At 40.8% G+C, this 19,494-nt stretch overlaps 1 protein-coding gene across 27 annotated transcripts in view; it reads left to right on the plus strand.

Moving 5' to 3' along the window:
* The window catches only part of HYDIN (HYDIN axonemal central pair apparatus protein), a 433,865-nt gene that overhangs the window by 121,867 nt on the left and 292,504 nt on the right, over window positions 1–19,494 (plus strand). For 25 of the 27 annotated variants that reach the window (XM_045046329.1, XM_045046327.1, XM_045046336.1 and 22 more), the window contains one exon: window positions 3,329–3,528. The exons of 1 other annotated variant lie outside the window; for it this stretch is intronic. In XM_045046329.1, coding sequence (XP_044902264.1) covers window positions 3,329–3,528 — 200 coding nt within the window. Of the gene's footprint in view, window positions 1–3,328; window positions 3,529–19,494 lie in introns of those variants that run through there. One more of the 27 variants, XM_045046338.1, reaches the window with a different exon arrangement.

Genomic DNA, 19,494 nt, shown 5'->3' on the forward strand with positions numbered 1-19,494 from the left:
CGTGCCATGTGAAAAAGCAAGTGAACACTCTCCATCCCCTTCTGATGCTTCATTTTTCACCACTCACTACTGCCCAACATTGCGTTACTCATTTCCGTGCACTCAGCAAATATTTTTTGAATGTTTACTGTATCCTAGGCCCTGTCTAGGCACTGGATATATGAAATCAATACAATAGCCAGAGTCCCTGTTGACGTTGGAGATTCTAGGGACAGGCATATACTAGACTCAACAAATAGGTAAAATATATGCTATGTTGGATGCTTTGGGGGCCACTAAAGCAGGAGGAAAGGCTGGGGAGTGATGCATAGAAGGGGGAGGAGTAAGTTTAAAATAGGACTGTCAGGGAGGCCTCAGTGAGCCTTGCAAAGTCCTGAAGGAGGTGAGGGAGTGAGCTATATGAGTAACTAGAAGAAAGCGTGTTCTACACAGAAAGAACATTGGGTTTGAAGGCTCTGGAGGAGGAGCAGTTCTAGCATGTTCAAGGAGCAGCAAGGATGCCTGTTGTGGAGCAGAGTGAGCAATCGGGGGAGAGGCTCTGGCCAGAGAAGTGATTTGAGCACCAGGCTGTAGCATTCACAGGCCTCATCCTGGGACACTGAGCAGAGGAACAACCTGAGCCAGACCCCTGGGGCCCTTGTGTGGAAAACAGACTGTGAGGGAACAAGAGCTGAAGTAGATAGAGTCCATTTGCCCAGGAAAGATAGGAATGGCGAGGGCCAGGTGGCAGGGCAGAGATGAGAAGTGATCATGGTCTGGATGTGTTTGAAAGGTCAGTTCTACAGAATTTACTGAGAAATTGAGAAATGGAGTAATCAAGAATGCCTCATTCCAGGGTTTCCAATCCAGGCCCCTGGAACAATGGAGATAGCAGTACTGAGACAGGGAGGCAGTGAGGAAACAGTCCATGAGCAGGACCTCAGATGGCATCGTGGAGGCTTTGTGGGTATGAGAAAAAGGCTTCCCCTCTGGGCGGATGTAGTTGGAGCCAGCAGAGTGGGCTGGATTTCGGCCCCAATCCTCCTCGACGGGGCGTCTGTGCCAGTGGCATTAATCTGCCTAAGTTTGTGACGTACATCCAGTGAGATGCTGACTGGGCAGCTGGGTGTGAGTCTGGAGTTCAGGGAGACAGAGAGACTGCAGGTGCACAGGGCTCTGTCACACGAGCATTCCTGACTCTTTTATCTTTATATTTCTTTTTATATGTATTACATTGTATATTAGATATGCTTTATTAACTTTCCACGATCTCCATTGTTATGTAAGCTTGAAGTGATCCGTGTCTGTGTTTCCTGCTTCATTTGCAAACCGAGCTCCGTACCTGGTCCCTGAACACTTAATAAAACATGGTTGAATAGATAAACTAATCGGGGAGACCACTGCTTTATACTCGTCCTGTGGGTTACGTGAGATGGAGTGCACCCCCAGGTTTATACATCAATCTATATGTCAGACGTCCCCATTCCCACTCTATACTGAAAGCCCAAAGCGAGTTTTTCTAAAACCTCCACCTTTTATTACCATTTACTACATGATTACTGAAAGGAAATTTAAATTTGATGTGGACTTGACATTTACCAATATTGCCTTGCTGCTAAATGATGGGAAAACTTAAAATGAAAAAAAAAAAAAAGCCTGGTTTAGATAACAAATTCCTCTCATAGCAACTTTTGAGCTTCTGGTCTATTCTTGGGACTGTTAATACTTTCCTTTTATATTTAGTTTTGTTTGTTGGTGAACATTCCATTTTTACTTTTTCTTTGGTACATTGAGGATGAGAGTTCTATTTTCCTATCTTATGAAATGTCGTGAAGGGGCAATTTAATTCAGCATTTCTGTTGCATTTAAATCCAAGACTGGGGAAGATATATGCCTTGGACCTCAGCATTTTTATTTAGAATTGTCAGTGATGGCCTTGCATGACAGATGAGGTTTATTTTATTAAAAAAAATTTTTTTTAATGTTTTTATTTATTTTTGAGACACAGAGAGACAGAGCATGAGCAGGGGAGGGGCAGAGAGAGAGGGAGACACAGAATCCGAAACAGGCTCCAGGCTCCGAGCTGTCAGCACAGAGCCCGACATGGGGCTCGAACAGATGAGGTTTAAATTGGGCTATGTATCAGTTAGTTATTGTATATAGTAACAGACCACGCCCGAACCCATTGGTTTCAAATAGTAAATATTATTGCTCACGAGACTCTGGTTCAGCTGGTCTTGACTGGGCCCACTCATGTGTTGGGTAGGCAATTCTGCTCATCTGGGTTGGGCTCTCTCACATATCTGGGGCTATAGGCTGGTCTGGCATGGCTTACATGTCTGGGACATCTGGGCTCTCATCCTTCAATAAGCTGGATGGTGTTTATTCACATGGCAGTGACAGGGTTCCAAGAGCAAGAGTGGAAATGCCCAAGGCTTCTTGAGGTCTCAGCTTGGAACTAGCACAGCATCATTTCTGCCACATTCCATTGGTCAAAGCATGGGATGGAGAAATAGACTGGCTGCACTCATGATGGAGAAGCTGCAAAGTCATGTTGCAGATTATGGGCTTAGAGAGACCATAAATTGGAGCCATTAATATAATGGCTTGAAGGATAAATAGGTCTAGAAGGAGGATGTGAGGAACTGATGTGAACTTCCTCTGATCTAAAGAAAAATGTGCTTCAGGGCCTGGGTGGCTCGTCCTTGTTAAGCATCTGACTTTGGCCCAGGTCATTATCTCATGGTTTGTAAATTCAAGTTCCACATGAGGTGAGCTTGAGCCCTGCTTGGGGTGATCACGAGGCCCTCTTGGGGTGAACATGAGCCCCTTTGGGTAAAACATGAGCCCCACTTCAGGTGAGCCTGGTTGTCTCCCTCCCCCCTCCCCTTTCCCCCCCTCTCCCCCTCCCCCCATCTCTCTCTTCCTCTCTCTCTCTCTCTCTCCCCACTCTGTCCCTCCTGGGATTTTCTCTCTCTCTCATTCTCTCTCTGCCACTTGCTCACTTGCACCCTCAATCTTTCTCAAGAAAGAAAGAAAGAAAGAAAGAAAGAAAGAAAGAAAGAAAGAAAGAAAGAAAGAAAACTTGACCCTTGACTGGTTTCCATTTCACCTCCTAAACACATGAAGCATAAACTTCTCCTGACTTGTAAATGTTGACACTTGAACTGTTCCCTTTCTCTCAGCAAAGAGTATCTCATTGAAAGTACATCTATAATTGTCTTGGGAAGCTTTCACAGAGTATATTAAGTTGTTTTGCAAGATAGCTGGCATATGGCCATATTTCTCGCACAGTTATCTTGATCATGTTGGCATTTCCACAAATAATGATTGTACCCTTCTGTCTTAGGATTATGCCCATATGTTGACCTGCATAACCGAAAGAGAAAAGTTTATTGTACCCATCAAAGCTAGAGGTGCACGAGCCATCCTAGATTTTCCTGACAAGCTGAATTTTTCCACTTGCCCTGTCAAATACAGCACTCAGAAGATTCTGCTGGTACAAAACATTGGCAACAAAGATGCTGTGTTTCGCATCAAAACTCATAGGTATGCATTCCTTCAGTTCTTGGTTTTGATTGATTATCAAGCTAAATCGAGTCATCGCAAGTAATTTGCTGGAATAGCATTCAGGGTAGAATTGCTTGTTATAGTCTCTGGCTGGAAGGCAGAGAGACCGTACTGAGGTGGGCCAAACTTCCTCTTCAGCCAGAGAGGAAACTGAAATTCAAGGTTACCTTTGAGTGACCTCGGGTTTAGGTAAAGATGTTTTTCTGAAATGTTGATAAAAGTCTTTCTATTTAGCATAGAGAAATCTATTAATAAATATTTGCGTTTTGACAGGGAATTTTTTAACTGGCTGTATATCAGTTTTCTGTTGCTAATGTAGCAAGTTATCACAAACTTACTGGGTTAAAGCATCAAATTTATTATCTGGTATTTCAGTAGACCAGAAACCTCACTGGGTCAAAATTCAAGTGTGGGTGGGCCTGTGTTCTTTTCTGGAGGCTTTAAGGAGAATCCATTTCTTTGCCCTTTCCAGATTCTGGGGGCCACCCACATTCCTTGCTTCATGTGCCACATTCCTTGGCTGAAAAAAAAAAGGGAAAAAGTGTAGTAGCTGCTTCATAGGGTTGTTGTGAGGAATAAATGAATCGTTAAATGTAACCTGTTCACACACAGAGGGTGCCTGGCTGGCTCAGTGCATAGAGCAAGTGACTCTTGATCTCAGGGTCATGAGTTCAAGCCCCACATTGTGTACAGAGTTTACTTTAAAAATAAATAAATAGGGGCGCCTGGGTGGCTCAGTCAGTTGAGCGTCCGACTTTGGCTCAGGTCGTGATCTCACGGTTCGTGAGTTCAAGCTCCTCGTCGGGCTCTGTGCTGACAGCTCAGGGCCGGGAGCCTGCTTTGAATTCTGTGTCTCCCTCTCTCTCTGCTCCTCCCCTGCTCACACTCTGTCTCTCTCTCAAAAATAAATAAAGATTAAAAAAAATTTTTTAATAAATAAATAAACAAACAGACTGTTGGTACATAGAAAGTGCTATCTAACTAGTGGGTGTTGTTGTTGTTGTTGTTGTTGTTGTTGTTGTTGTTGTTTTTCTTCAGATGAACTATTGCCAGTGTATACAATACAGTGTTACATGACAAAGGGGGATTTGGACTGCAGATATAATTAAGGCTGCTAATCAGCTGACCTCAAAATGGGGGAAATTATCCTGGATTATCTGGGTGGGCCTGTGTGTCCTTTAAAATAGAAGAGGGAGGCAGAAGAGTTCACAGAGATGAAAGTTAAATAGAACCCCACCTGCATTGACCTTGAAGATGAGAAGACTGAGGCATAGTTGTACAACTATACAGGTTGTACAGCTTTGCTCAAGAGCACATAGATAGTAAGGGAAGGAGAGGAATTTATTCTGGTTATTTATGGAGTAGCTATAGTGTGGTAGACACCAAAACGATGACACAGCCCTTGCTCTTGAGGAACTCCCTTACTAGATGGGTAAGAACGATTGTCATGGGCATATGCATGGTGTTAAATCAGTGGGGCCATAACAAGAATGACCAGCTTGGGAAGACAGGAAGCAGAGGGTCAAGTTCTTTTCTATGAATTTGTAAGAAGTAATGTGTGTATTGGCCTGGATTGTGAACTCATTTTCAGAAAGGTATTATCTATGGAATCCTTTGCAAGTTAAGGGCATGTCTCTCCAGAAAGGATTAGCTTTTGCTTCTGCTTAGTTCCTAAAGGTTAGACTGTGTAGATTTCTCTTCTGGTAATTTGTTGGCTTAGCGGTTCCTGGACTGATAATGTATAGTCAAACCTCAAACCTGCATAAGACACATGTCCAGAGTTATGAATTCTCTAGAGAAACTTTGTTTCCTTCACTTAAATCAAGACAGACATTTTTCCTTGTGCTAATGGGAGAATGTTTTAGTCCTTTAAGTTTCCCCAGTGTATGTGGGGATTTTCTTACCCGTCCCCTGACTTAACAGTCTCAAGGTTTTGTCTCCTGCTCTAGCAGGGCTATTAAAACCTAGGCTTTGGGAGGAGTTAAGATGGAAGAGAAGTAGGCAGACGGTGGGCTGTCCTTGTCCCTCAAACACAGCTCTGTTGAGGTCACATCATTTGGAATATTCAGGAAATCAATCTGTGGACTGGCAGAAGGTTCTCTGTGGTTGCAGGGAGACAGTATGACAGGTGCGGGATGTGTGGAAATGAATTGGAGAAGAGAAAAACGGCAGTGCTGCAAAGAGGGAGGGAACCTATCCACAGAGAGACAAAAGTGAGAAAGAGAGGAGTTGAGAGAGTGCGGCATCAAGTTCATACAAGAGGAAAACCTCTCCAGATCACGTACTGCGGAGAGAGAAGTACTGCGTGTCACAGGTTTTTTGTTTTGTTTTGTTTTGTTTTGTTTTGTTTTGTTTTGTTTTGTTTCAAACAGCATTTGGAACTCAAACTCAGGTTTTGGAAGTCTGCGACTTTGGAGCAGAGCTGTGGTATGCACTCCTGGGGAGAGGGAGGGAGCTGGCTTGAGAGTGCATAGCATGGTGTGGGGATCTCCGGGTACACTGGGAAAGAACATTCTCCTTCGTGGAGTACTTTTGGAAAAGGGTATATTGCCTGTCCAAGGACAAAAGACTATGTAGGTGCCAGCAAAAGGCCTTTCATTGGCAAGGGACAGGGCGTGTGACCTTTTTGCTGCTTTTAGCGGTGCTACATCATAGAGTCCTTGCACCATGCAGGCGTGGGGCTGTTTTTCAGCAACAGAGGACTTGAGACACAGCGTGAAGAGCCTCTACTCGAGAGGCAGTTTGCGCAGTGCCAGGTCCTTTAAGACTTTGGGTTTTGAATCCCAGGTGTGCACCAATGAAAAAATGCAGGAAAGCTGTGGCACAGGGCTCACTATTCTAGGAGGGATGCTTGAATAGCGGGGGGTGTGAGATCCCCTGTCTGGGAATGAAAGATTGGGGTGGTGCCATTTTTCCCTCAACACTAACACAGTGGGACTTGAGGGAGCAGCACAGCGACCTCCAGTGGAGGTGGGACCCCCTTACATCAAACCTGCCCCTCTGTGCCTGGCAACTGCTTATTTACTGGAGCAAGGTTGACTGTGAGCCTACAAGGGGCATTTCCTCCAGAAGACCAGCACAGCCAGCACCCGGCATGCACCATGTGTACTGAAAATCAAGTGCTTCAAAACAACCCCTGCAGTTCTGGTGGAAATAGAACCAGACTTACCTTTTTCCTCCACTTCTTTTTCTTTCTTTTTTTCTTTTGGAATCAGGCTCATAGCTTGTTCTTATTTTTTTTTGTTTGTTTTTCCTTTCCTTTTCTCTTTTTATAACTCAGTCTTCTTTTTTTCTTTTTCTTTCTTTCTTCTTCTTTGAAATCAGACTTATAGTTTTTTGATTCTCTGGTGTTGTTGTTGTTGTTTCCTTTCCTTTTCTCTCTCTCTCTCTCTCTCTCTCTCTCTCTCTCTCTCTCTCTCTCTTTGGATCTGGCTTTCCCCTCTTTTTGCCAGGCTTATTTTAGCAAACAAATCAAAGAACACCTAAAGATCCAAACACTCTCCACTGCAAGCAGGGAGGAGCTCTGCAGAAGACTGACCAGTGGGATAGAGCAGCCAAAATAGTGCACACAGCATACACCAGAAACACTTCTGGAAGTTCCAGGCCCTGGACAGAGCATGACCCCTTTTTAAGATAGTATTACTCTCAGTTGCAGGAAACATAACATGCTATTAAAACACACAAAAGACAGAAACTTAGCCAAAATGATAAGATGGAGGAATTCTCCCCAAAAGAAAGGTCAAGAAGAAATCACAGCCAGGGATTTGCTCAAAACAGATATAAGCAACATATCTGAACAAGAATTTAGAACAAGAGTCATAAGACTACTATCTGGACTTGAAAAAAGCATAGAAGACACCGGAGAAACCCTTACTGCAGAGATCAAAGCTGGAAAAACTAGTCAGACTGAAATTTTAAAAATGCTATAACTGAGATGCAAAACTGAATGAATATAGTCACAATGAATTGAAGAAGCAGAGAATAGGTGATATAAAAGATAAAATTATGGGAAAAAATAAAGCTGAAAGTAAGAGGGAAAGGAAAGTATTATATCATGAAGGAAGACTTAGAGAACTTAGTGATTCCATAAAACAAGACAATATCTGTATCATAGGAGTCCCAGAAGAAGAGTGGGAAAAGGGGACAGAAGGTTTATTTGAAAAAATTATAGCTGAGAACTTCACTAATCTGGGGAAGGAAACAGGCATTCAAATTCAAGAGGCATAGAAAACTCTTCTGGAAATCAACAAAAACAGGTAACACCATGGCATCTCATAGTGAAACTTTCAAAATACAAAGATAGAGAGAATTCTGGAAGCAGCTATGGACAAAAGGTCCTTAACCTACATAAGGTTAGCAGCAGACCTGTCCACAGAAACTTGGCAGGCCAGAAGGGAGTGGCAGGAGATACTCAATGTGCTGAATGGGAAAAATATGCAGCCAAGAATTCTTTATCCAGCAAGGCTATCATTCAAAATAGAAGGAGAGATAAAAAGTTCCCCAGACAGGGGCGCCTGGGTGGCTTCGTCGGTTAAGCGTCCAACTTTGGCTCAGGTCATGATCTCGCGGTCTGTGAGTTCGAGCCCCGCGTCGGGCTCTGTGCTGACAGCTCAGAGCCTGGAGCCTGTTTCAGATTCTGTGTCTCCCTCTCTCTCTGCCCCTCCCCTGTTCATGCTCTGTCTCTCTCTGTCTCAAAAATAAATAAATGTTAAAAAAAATTAAAAAAAAAGTTCACTAGACAAACAAAAACTAAAGGACTTAATGACTACTAAATCAACCCTGCAAGGAATTTTAAGGGGGACTCTCTGAGTGGAGGAATAAAAAGAAGAGCAAAGACTACAAAGGATCAGAGAACATCACAGAAACACCAAGTATACACATAACACAGTGGCACTAAATTCATATCTTTCAGTAATCACTGTGAATGTAAATGGAGTAAATGATCCAGTCAAAAGACATGGAGTATCAGAATAAACAAACAAACAAAAAAAAAAAAAAAACAAAAGAAAGAAAAAAAAGAAAACAAGATTCATCTACATGTTGCCTACAAGAGACTCATTTTAGATCTCAAGACATCTGCAGATTGAAAGTGAGGGGAGGGAGAAACATCTATGATGCTAACAGATGTCAAAAGAAAGCTGGAGTAGCCTTACTTATGTCGGACAAACTGGATTTTAAACCAAAGACTGTAGCAAGAGATGAAGAAGGGCATTTTATCATAATTAAGGGATCTATCCATCAAGAAGATCTAATAATTGTAAATATTTGTGCCCCCAACTTGAAAACACCCAAGTATATACATTAATAACAAAGAAATTCATTGATAATGATACCATTATCAATGGTATCAATTTAACACCCCACTTACAGTAATGGACAGATCATCTAAGCAGAAAATCAACAAGGAAACAATGGCTTTGAATGACACACTAGACCAGATGGACTTAACAGATATTTTCAGAACATTTCATCCTAAAGCAGCAGACTACACATTCTTCTCGAGTGCACATGGAACATTCTCCAGAATAGATCACATACTGGGTCACAAATCAGCCCTCAACAGGTACAAAAAGATTGAGATCATACCATGCATGTTTTCAGATCACAAGGCTATGAAACTTGAAATCAATCACAAGAAAAAAATTGGAAAGCCCTCAAATATGTGAAGGTTAAAGAACATCGTCCTAAAGAATGAATAAGTTAACCAGGAAATTAAAGAAGAATTAAAAAAATAATGGAAGGGAATGAAAATGAAAACATGACAATCCAAACCCTTTGAGATGCAGCCAAGGCAGTCCTAAAGGGGAAGTATATTTTAATTCAGGCCTATGTCAAGAAGCAATCTAACCTTACACCTAAAGGAGCTAGAAATGGAACAGCAAGTAAAGCCTAAAGCCACCAGAAGAAAGGAAATAATAAAGATTGGAGCATAAATAAATGATATAAGAACAACAACAACAAAACCCCCAGTAGAACAGATCAATGAAGCTAAGAGCTGGTTCTTTGAAAGAATAAACAAAATTCATAAACTCCTAGCCACACTTATCAAAAAGAAAAGAGAAAGGATCCAAATAGATGAAATCATGAATGAAAGAGGAGAGATCACAACCAACACCAGAGAAATACAAACAATTCTAAGAGAAACAGGAAAAATTATATGCCAACAAACTGGGAAATCTGGAAGAAATTAACAAATTCTGACTCTCACACACTACCAAAAGTGAAAAAGAAGAAATAGAAATTTGAGCAGACCCATAACCAGCAGAGATTGAATTAGTTATCAAAAATCTCCCAAAAAACAAGAGTCCTGGGCCAGATAACTTCCCAGAGGAATTCTACCATACATTTAAAACAGAGTTAATACCTCTTCTTCTCAGACTGTTCCAAAAAATAGAAATGGAAGGAAAGCTTCATCCTATGAAGCCAGAATTACTTTGATTCCAAAACCAGATAAAGATCCCCCCTAAAAAGGAGAATTACAGGCCAATATCCTTGATGAAACTGGTTGCAAAAATTCTCAGCAAGATACTAGCAAATCAAATTCAACAGTACATTAAAAGAATTATTCACCATGATCAAGTGGGATTTATTCCTGGGCTACAGGGCTGGTTCAATACTTGCAAATCAATCAATAAAAGATATACCATATTAATGAAAGAAAGGGTAAGAACCAAAGCATTTGACAATATAGCATCCTTTTTTGAAAGAAAGTAGGTACCCTCAAAAAGGAAGATAAAGGCCATATATGAAAGGCTCACAGCTAATATCATCCTCAGTGGGGAAAAACTGAGAACTTTGCTCCTAACAATAGGGATGCAGGAGAGATGTCTACTCTCACCATTGTTGTTCAAGATAGTACCGGAAGTCCTAGCCTCAGGAGTCAGACAACAAAAAGAAATAAAAGGCATTCAAATTGGCAAGGAAAAAGTCAAACTTTCACTCTTCACAGACAGCATGTGCTCTACATGGAAAACCTGAAAGACTCCATGAAAAAAATGCTATAACTGATAGGTGAATGCAGCAAAGTCGCAGAATATAAAATTAATGTACAGAAATTGGCTGCATTTCTATACACCAATAATGAAGCAACAGAAAGAGAAATCAAGGAATCAATCTTATTTACAAGTACACCCCAAACCATAAAATACCTAGGAATAAGCCTAACCAAAGAGGTAAAAGATCTATATCCTGAAAACTATAAAAAGCTTATGAAAGAAATTGAAGAAGACAGAAATGGAAAACCATTCAATATCCATGGATTGGAAGAACAAATATTGTTAAAATGTCCATACTATGCAAAGCAATCTGCACATTCAGTGAAATCCCTATCAAAATAACACCAGCATTCTTCACAGAGTTAGAACTAACAATTCTAAAATTTTTATGGAACCAGTAAAGACCCCGAATAGCCAAAGAAATCCTGAAAAAGAGAAACAAAGCTGGAGGCATCACAATTCTGGACTTCATGCTGTATTACAAAGCTGTAATCATCAAGACGGTATGGTACTGGCACAAAAACAGACACATAGGTTAATAGAACAGAATAGAGAACTCAGAAATGGACACACAAATGTATGGCCAACTAATCTTTGACAAAGCAGGAAAGGATATCCAATGGAAAAAAGACAGTTTCTTCATCAAATGGTGTTGGGAAAACTGGACAGCAACATGCAGAAGAATGAACCTGGACCACTTTCTTACACCATACACAAAAATAAATTCAAAATGGATGGAAGACCTAAATGTAAGATGGGAACCATCAAAATCCTAGAAGAAAAAAATGGGCAGCAACCTCTTTGACCTTGGTCATAGCACCTTCTTACTAGACATGTCTCTGGAGGCAAGGGAAACAAAAGCAAAAATGAACATTGGGACCTCATCAAGATAAAAAACTTCTGCACAGTGAAGGAAACAATCAGCAAAACTAAAAGGCAACCAATGAAATGGAAGAAGATGTTTGTAATAGACGTATTGGATAAAGAGTTAGTAGTCAAAATCTATAAAGAACTTATCAAAATCAATACCCAAAAACCAAATAATGCAGTGACTAAATGGGCAGAAGACATGAATAGACAGTCTTCCAAAGAAGATACCCAGGTGGCCAACAGACACACGGAAAGATGCTTACTATCACTCATTATCAGGCAAATGCAAATCGAAACCACAATGAGATACTACCTCACACCCTTCAGAATGGCTAAAATTAACAACTCAGGCAACAACAAATATTGGTGAGGATGTGGAGAAAGGGGAACTCTTTTGCACTGTTGGTGGGAATGCAAACTGGTGCAACATCTCTGGAGAACAGTATGAAGTTACCTGAAAAAATAAAAAACAGAACTACCCTACAACCCAGTAATCGAAATACTAGGTATTTGTCCAAAGGATACAAAAATGATTCGAAGGAGCACATGCACCTCAATGTTTATAGCAGTGCTATCAACAATACCCAAATTATGGAGAGAGCCCAAATGTCTATTGACTGAAGAATGGATAAAGAAAATGTGGTGTGTGTGTGTGTCTGTCTGTGTGTGTGTGTGTTTGTGTGTGTGTGTGTACACACACACAATGGAATATTACTGGGCATTCAGAGAGAATGAAATCTTGCCATTTGCAACAACGTGGATGGAACTGGAGTGTATTATGCTAAGTGAAATAAATCAGTCAGAAAAAGGTAAATATTTGATTTCACTCATATGTGGAATTTAAGAAATGAAACAAATGAAAATAGGGTAAGGGAAGGAAAAATAAGATAAAAACAGACAGGGAGACAAACCCATAAGAGACTCTTAAATATAGAGAACAAACTCCGGGTTGCTGGAGGGGGGTGGCTGTGGGATGGGTTAAAATGGGTGATGGGCATTAAGGAGGGCATTTATTGGGGTTAAGCATTGGATGTTATATGTAAGTGATGAATCACTAAATTTCCTGAAACCAATACTACACTATATGTTAACTAACTTGAATTTATTTTTTTCAACGTTTATTTATTATTTTTTGGGACAGAGAGAGACAGAGCATGAACGGGGGAGGGGCAGAGAGAGAGGGAGACACAGAATCAGAAACGGGCTCCAGGCTCTGAGCCATCAGCCCAGAGCCCGATGCAGGGCTCGAACTCACGGACCGTGAGATCGTGACCTGGCTGAAGCCGGACGCTTAACCGACTGCGCCACCCAGGCGCCCCATAACTAACTTGAATTTAAATAAAACAAACAAACTAAAATGACCAGGGCTTTAGGTTATTGAGAATCCAGGTCAGACCTAGCATGAGCTCAGTGACTAACTGCTCTGGTTCTTAGCTTCCTCTTTGCTTTTAAATCCTGTAGATTTGCCTTTTTTTAATGCATGCTCAGCTGCACATTTATATAGGTTATATTTTATCCAGTCTTTCTAGGTATTTTCTGGTGGAAGAGCTTTCAGGTTACCTGTTCTGCCATACTGTAGGTGGTAGGGCTGCCATAATGTGGGTGGAAGGCACATCCCTTGGGAGGGGATTTGTGTTTATTGTTCACAGGAGCATCCCAGGAGCATCACTATCTTTGAACAGTTTTATGTAGGTCTAAGTTTATGTCTGGTATCCTATTTCTCCTGGTTGAAAAACTACTTTTAATATTTCTCGTAGCACAGCTCTATTGGAAATTCTCTCTGTTTTGTCTATTTGAAAGAAAGTATTTTGCCTTCATTTTTGAAATGTATTTTCTCTACAGTTTAGAATTCTGGGCTGACAGTTCTGCATAATTTTTTCAGGAGTTTAAAAATGTCATTTCATTGTCTTTTGGCTTACGTTTTTCTTAAGAGAACCCTGCCATAACTCTTATCTTTGTTCCTCTGTACATAACTATGTCTTTTTTCTTGGGCTGCCTTTAAGATTTTGTGTTTATATTTGATTTTTAGCAATTTGAATAAGATATGTCTAGATGTGGGTTTTGTTTTTGTCTTTGGTCTTGTTGTTTTAAGAATTTTGTTTTGCTTTTGTTTAGTTTTGGTTTCCATCCTGCATGAGGTTCCAAGCTTCCTAGATCTTTCATTATTTTTGGAAAATCTCAGCCATTATCTCTTCAAACATTTTTTTCTGTTCCATTCTTTCTTGCTGTTTCTTCTGCCTGGCGGGAAGTTCTGTCTGCCACAGGTATAACGGTCTGTACCTTTCCCATCTCCCCTGAGGGCGGGTGGATTGTCCATCTCTAGATTTCAGGCTACTTGTTTGCTCTGCAACATCTCCTTTCTGATTGGTTCGAGAAAAGTTGTGATTTTATTGTTTAGCTGGCTTTTCTTCATTGTTAGGGTGGGCAACCTCTTTCTAGCTTTCTGCATCCCAGGTAGAAGCAAGACCCATTGAGCTAATTTATAAGTCAACCAGCAAAGGCAAAGGCAAAGTTCTTTTGAAGATTAGTGTCTTTTGACATTGTCCATAAGTGCCTATAGAGACTTTGCCATCTTATGAGACTCACAGAGTTCGACTGAAGGAGAAAGAAGCAGGTTAACTGGCTCACCATGAGTTAGAAAGCATGAACCTTTTTTTATTTAAAAGGGCCTTCCACAACCACGTTCCATAATACACATTAAAAACTTCCTGTTACACTGGTATTTTTCCTGTGAAAAATAAAATCCACTTAAGGTGGAAAACCAGGTGCAGGCAGCATATCTTCCTGGAATGTTTGACTGAATCCTAAAAACTGCACATAAATGGAACTTATTATATATCATAGCCATACAAAAGTGAAGCAAAATCACTGCATGGATTTCATAGTGTGAAGTTGCATGACAAGATCTAAAACTTTTCTATCCATATAACTATGAATGCCAATCATCTTCTCCGAATATAGAAATACTTGCAAGGTAAAATGGTAAGTCCACTCAAGGACTAGCTAGTAATCATAACGACATCAGAAACTCTAGTCCAACATTCCCATTTTACAGATGATGGAAATAAGGCCTGATAAGGGAAATGGCTTATCCAAGTTCCCCCAGTAAGTTAGTAGAAAAAGCCTAGATCAGAACTAACATGGGCCAGTTCTGGGCTTGCTTACCCTCAGATCCACTCCTTGCCCTTCCCAGGCTCTATTCAGTATCTCTGGGCTGTTAGCCTTCCTAGCTGCCTAGGCCAGCTGGATTCCTGTTGGGTTTGACCACTGAGGGGCAAGGGGGAGGGCACTAGAAGGAGATTGCAGGGTAGCAAACAGCCAGGGCATTTCTCCTCCTCCCTCTCAGACTTCAGCAGAGTCCCCAGCAGTGAACCATCTCCTCTCTGGTTCTAATTGTCAGCAAAGCAGCCTGCCGTGGTTTCAACTTCTTCCAGGTCCCCAGGATCTGATAACACTTCCTCCTCTTCTTGTGTCTCCAACCCAGGAGTGGAAATGGCTAACTGCTGTTACTAACCCCTGAGGAATCTCACCATCTAAGTTGGGCTTCTCATCTCTCTCATCAATCTCTCAAATTCCCTGTTTGCAAATATTTTTGCTTTTCTGTTTAGATATAGTATCTATTCATGATACAGTAATTTCATGTTCTTTCCACAAAATTGTATTTTCCAACCATGCTGTCAATTTTGTGAGCTACCCCAAATCCTTCCAATAAATCCCTTTTCTGTTTAAGTTAGCCAGAGTTGGTTTCTTTTGTTTTCAAATGAGAACCTTGCTGGCTACAATGAGAAAGGATGTAATTGAACTTGTGGTCACATTGCATTGAATCAGAATCTTGGGGAGATGCCCTGACAAGCATCCTTTCTAAAAAATGCACAGGTGGTTTTGTTGCCCCCACAGGGGTGAGGACCACTCTTTCAGTTAATATGATTGCCAATAGACATGGGAGGGAAATGGATATACTGTGAGACTTTGCAGTGAAAAAACCTAGGGTCTCCTGTTTGGTCCCGTTTAGAGTCAATACACAGTTAGAAACAGTATCTCATGGGAAATTCTTTAAAAAACAGATCATATTCTTTTTATTGAAATAATGATTTAATTAATGGCTAAGTTTATAAATGGTTGGGTTCATATAAATTTTAAAAATAAAACTTTATTTGCCTGTCTGTTGCCCTCATTAGAATATGAGCTTCTCAACTGCAAAGGTTGTATCTAACTCTTTTCATTTGTATTTTCCTAGCATCAAATATAGTGCCTAGAAGAAATAAGTGCTCAATAAATGTTTATAGGATGCCTATCCAGCAGTATATCACAAAGGCAAAGCTACAGCTATAAACCTCTACAATAATTTAAAGTAAAAAAAATGCTCCCGGTACTATAAAATAGGCATAATAGTTTTTATATGAATAAAAGGAGTTGCAATGTACTGTAAAATATACAGAGAACATAAACAATTACTCTTCAACTTTATTACAGATTTGATGTGAAAGTCTAGTAGGTACCAGAATAATTTTGACTCTTAAAGTAAGATTAATTTTGGAAGGTGCAATAGAAAAGTTTAGGAAGCAATCTCAAAATCTAAAACCTCAGGTTAGGAATCAGCTAATAAGAAAGATTGTCTGAAGAAAACATACTAATATTATATTCCATATTTAATATAACAGAGCCAATCTTGACCTTTTGCTAAAATATTGAATCTAAATTGAACTAAAATATTAGTTTTCAAGAGCAGTTTATAGGGAATTGAATGAAAACTCAAAATCTTTGTTATGTCTCCTTATTTTTTACGAACTCGGGTTCTGTCCCTAATCAAGCACTCAGTATTAATGAGAATATTATATCAAAACCAAACATTTTGGTAGACAGAGCCAGCCTTATGCCCTTGAGAGACAATGCCTTTTACCTCTTAGTTAAGAGCATTTTCTGATACTTGATATTTTCTAGCCAGTTCAGCCTGTCTGCCTGTGGTAAAAATGAAGTACGAAATCGAATTATAGGCAATGCTTAAGCACCAGAACTTAACACACTCTACCCAATTAACATCTGATTTATTGAGAAAGCTTAGGCTAAGTAACATTGGTGATCCCAGGTGATTTTTTAACTGCTGAAGAAATTGAATGTAATATAAACCCCACAGTGAGCACAACAGGAAAGTATCTGTTACCTTTGTATAGAATTTGGATTTCTGGAGGTCCTAGAGAGGGGTCTCCTTGTCCATAGAAAGTTAGCTTGGATTTTGCAACTGAGATAATACTATCCAATTGATTTCAAAACTGTGCCTTTTGCCACCAAGAAATGTTTGAAAAGAAAATGAAAGCACCATGTAGGAAGAAAAATATTAGAAACTAGGGAAGCAAAGATAGAAGAAAATATCACAACATTGTTCCCAAAGTCAGGAAACTGGGCCCAGTTGTCAATTCTTAAGATTCTTACTGATGCCATAAGGAAGGGAAAAACTTTTAAGGCTTTGAGATTTATTTTGGATGACTTACCTTCATCTCAGGAAGCAGGGATTCTTGAGATACAGAAAGTCTGTTCCTTTTTTGTTCCACCAAGATGTTATAAAGATTATTTAATGATTACAGATATTTTTATTTCACTCTGAAAGTTGGTTATAATTCAATCTACAACCTCTTCTGAGAGACTTCTGTGAGTACAGAACTGTGTGGGGGGTGAGAGACACAAAGATAAGCCTAACTAGGTGGTTTCCATGTTCAGGGATGGTTTGGGTAGGCAGGAAGAACTTGAACTTGAAGGTAACTCCACCACTACCTGTTGGGCAACTTTGGGCCAGTTGCCTGCCCTTTTGGAGCATCTATTTTCTCATGTCTAAAATGCAATAATAGCACCTACTTACTGCAGGTTTTTTCCAGGATTACAAGGTTTGGCATATGTAAGGTGCCCAGTGTAGTGCCCAGTATGGAGTCCATGCTCATGGAAGTTTATTTGCTTTCCCTTTCGTGTCATCTCAAGAGTCTGTAGCTATTGACAGAGCCAGGCATGAAAACTAACTGTAGTACAAGGTGAACTGAAGTAAGAAGTGAAAAGAAAGTCACAGCTCTGAGAGGAAAGAGACTTTGTTAACAAGGCAGAGAATCAGGGAAGAGTCTATCTAAGAGGTGGCTTTGAGTCTGAGCAATTTTAAGTGGCTTTGGGAGAATTATGACCTGTGGAAAATGGTAAGTATTCTTGTGTGACCTTAGTGGTCTATGTGGAGGGCACAGTCTAGTTGGAAGAGGGAGGTGGTGCAGTGCTAGGTGAGGTTCAATTGTAGAGAGCAGAGCCCTCTCACCCTGTCCCTCCCCATTCTGACTTGGAATGTGACAGATGTTTGGGACATTTGGACAGATGCATGTGTTTAATAAGAATGCAAAATGTAGTTGGGAGCAGATTGCATGGGACCTCAAATGCCTAGGACTTTGAACTTGATTACATAGATTATGAGGGCCACTGAAGGTGTTTGAACAAAGATGAATGTGTTACTACCTGTGTATGTTTTTTGCAGTATCCCTAGAGCAGTGTGAAGTTTTGAGAGGAGAATAATAAGACCTTGAACTCATTTAAACAGCCAAGATCATCCTCAGGCCATCTCCCATCTAGAGGCTGCCAGTGAGAGAGATAACATAAATAATAATAAACACTTGTTTAGCACTTCCTATGTGCCAGGCATTGTTTTAAGCTCTTCACCTGTACCAGCTCCTTTAGTCCTCCCTACAGCCCTATGAAGTAGGTGCTGTATTCACCCCCATAGAGACAAATTGTTCAGTGACTTGCTGTAAGGTCATGGCAGAGCTGGATTTTGAACTTCTTAGGTGGCTTCATGCTAAGGACCACTACTGCATAGAGCCTCGACAGAAATGCCCGGAGTTTGCTGGAGGATTGGTGCTGTAGGTGTGGGAAAATCACAAAGGCATGGGAAGATAAAGAAGTGAAAGTAGAGGGAGATCCAAGTAGAGAGCCCCAGAGGAAATAAACAGTTGCCCGTGGCAGGAAGCACTGAACATCTTGCAATGATGATCACAGGTACCATCAAGTGCTACCCTTGCCACAGCTATCTCCTCATCAAAGAAAGTTCAGGTTTTCTGACATTAAATTCATTATCTAAGGAAAGATGTAAGGGATGAAACTAAAAAATGGTTGTGATGGAAGTAAATAATCAGAAGCAGCTTAGCCTGCCAGATACATTGTACAACGCATTACTTTGAAAAACTAGCAATTTAGAGAAGTGAAATGGACCATGAAAATAATTAAATGGGCTGGGTTTTTTATTGAAAAGGAAGAATGCTGTAAGTTATTTAAGGTACTTCATGGTCAGATCCAGCTTCTCTCTTAACACTTCCAGGGAAATTAGATGAAACTATTTCCTGTTCCCAAATCTACCCTATCACTCCGTAATGTCTACATGCCCAAATTCTATTTTCCACACAGGACTTGTCCCCAGTTTGCCTTTTTTTAAAAAAAAAAAATTTTTTTTTTAATGTTTATTTATTTTTGACACAGAGAGACAGAACATGAATGGGGGTGGGCAGGGGAGGGGGGTGGGAAGAGAGAGAGGGAGACACAGAATCTGAAGCTTCAGCACAGAGCCTGACCTGGGGCTCGAACTCATGAACCATGACATCATGACCTGAGCTGAAGTTGGACGCGTAACCGACTGAGCCACCCAGACACCCCCCAGTTTGCCTTTCTAAATGTTCTCCACCCTTCTCCAGCTTGCTGTCACCCAGAGGGCTGACCTGTATGGCTTAGGTCAGCAGACTCCCAAGGCTTTGGCTTCTAGTTCGGTTCAGCCAGTAGGGGTCCCAGCAGGTGATGAGACAGGAGGATGTGAGGTCAGGACAGTTTCTCCCCTAGTGTCTTCTCTGTGAGGCCACCTGGGCTGTCTGTCTTGACTGAAGCTCTTTGCTCCTCATAAGGCAGCATTCTCAAGTAGGACTCTTGTGGGCTTCAAAACCACCGCTACTCCTTGGCTCTTTGGGCCTAGAGGTCATAAAGGCTTTACTGTTTATAGCCCTGGGGGATTGTATCATCTTTTGTAGTTCCTGTATATCCCTAAGCCCCTTTTCAATAGACCCCTTGTTAA

The sequence above is a fragment of the Felis catus genome, chromosome E2 (assembly GCF_018350175.1).
Source record: "Felis catus isolate Fca126 chromosome E2, F.catus_Fca126_mat1.0, whole genome shotgun sequence".
NCBI classification, from domain to species: Eukaryota; Metazoa; Chordata; class Mammalia; order Carnivora; family Felidae; genus Felis; species Felis catus.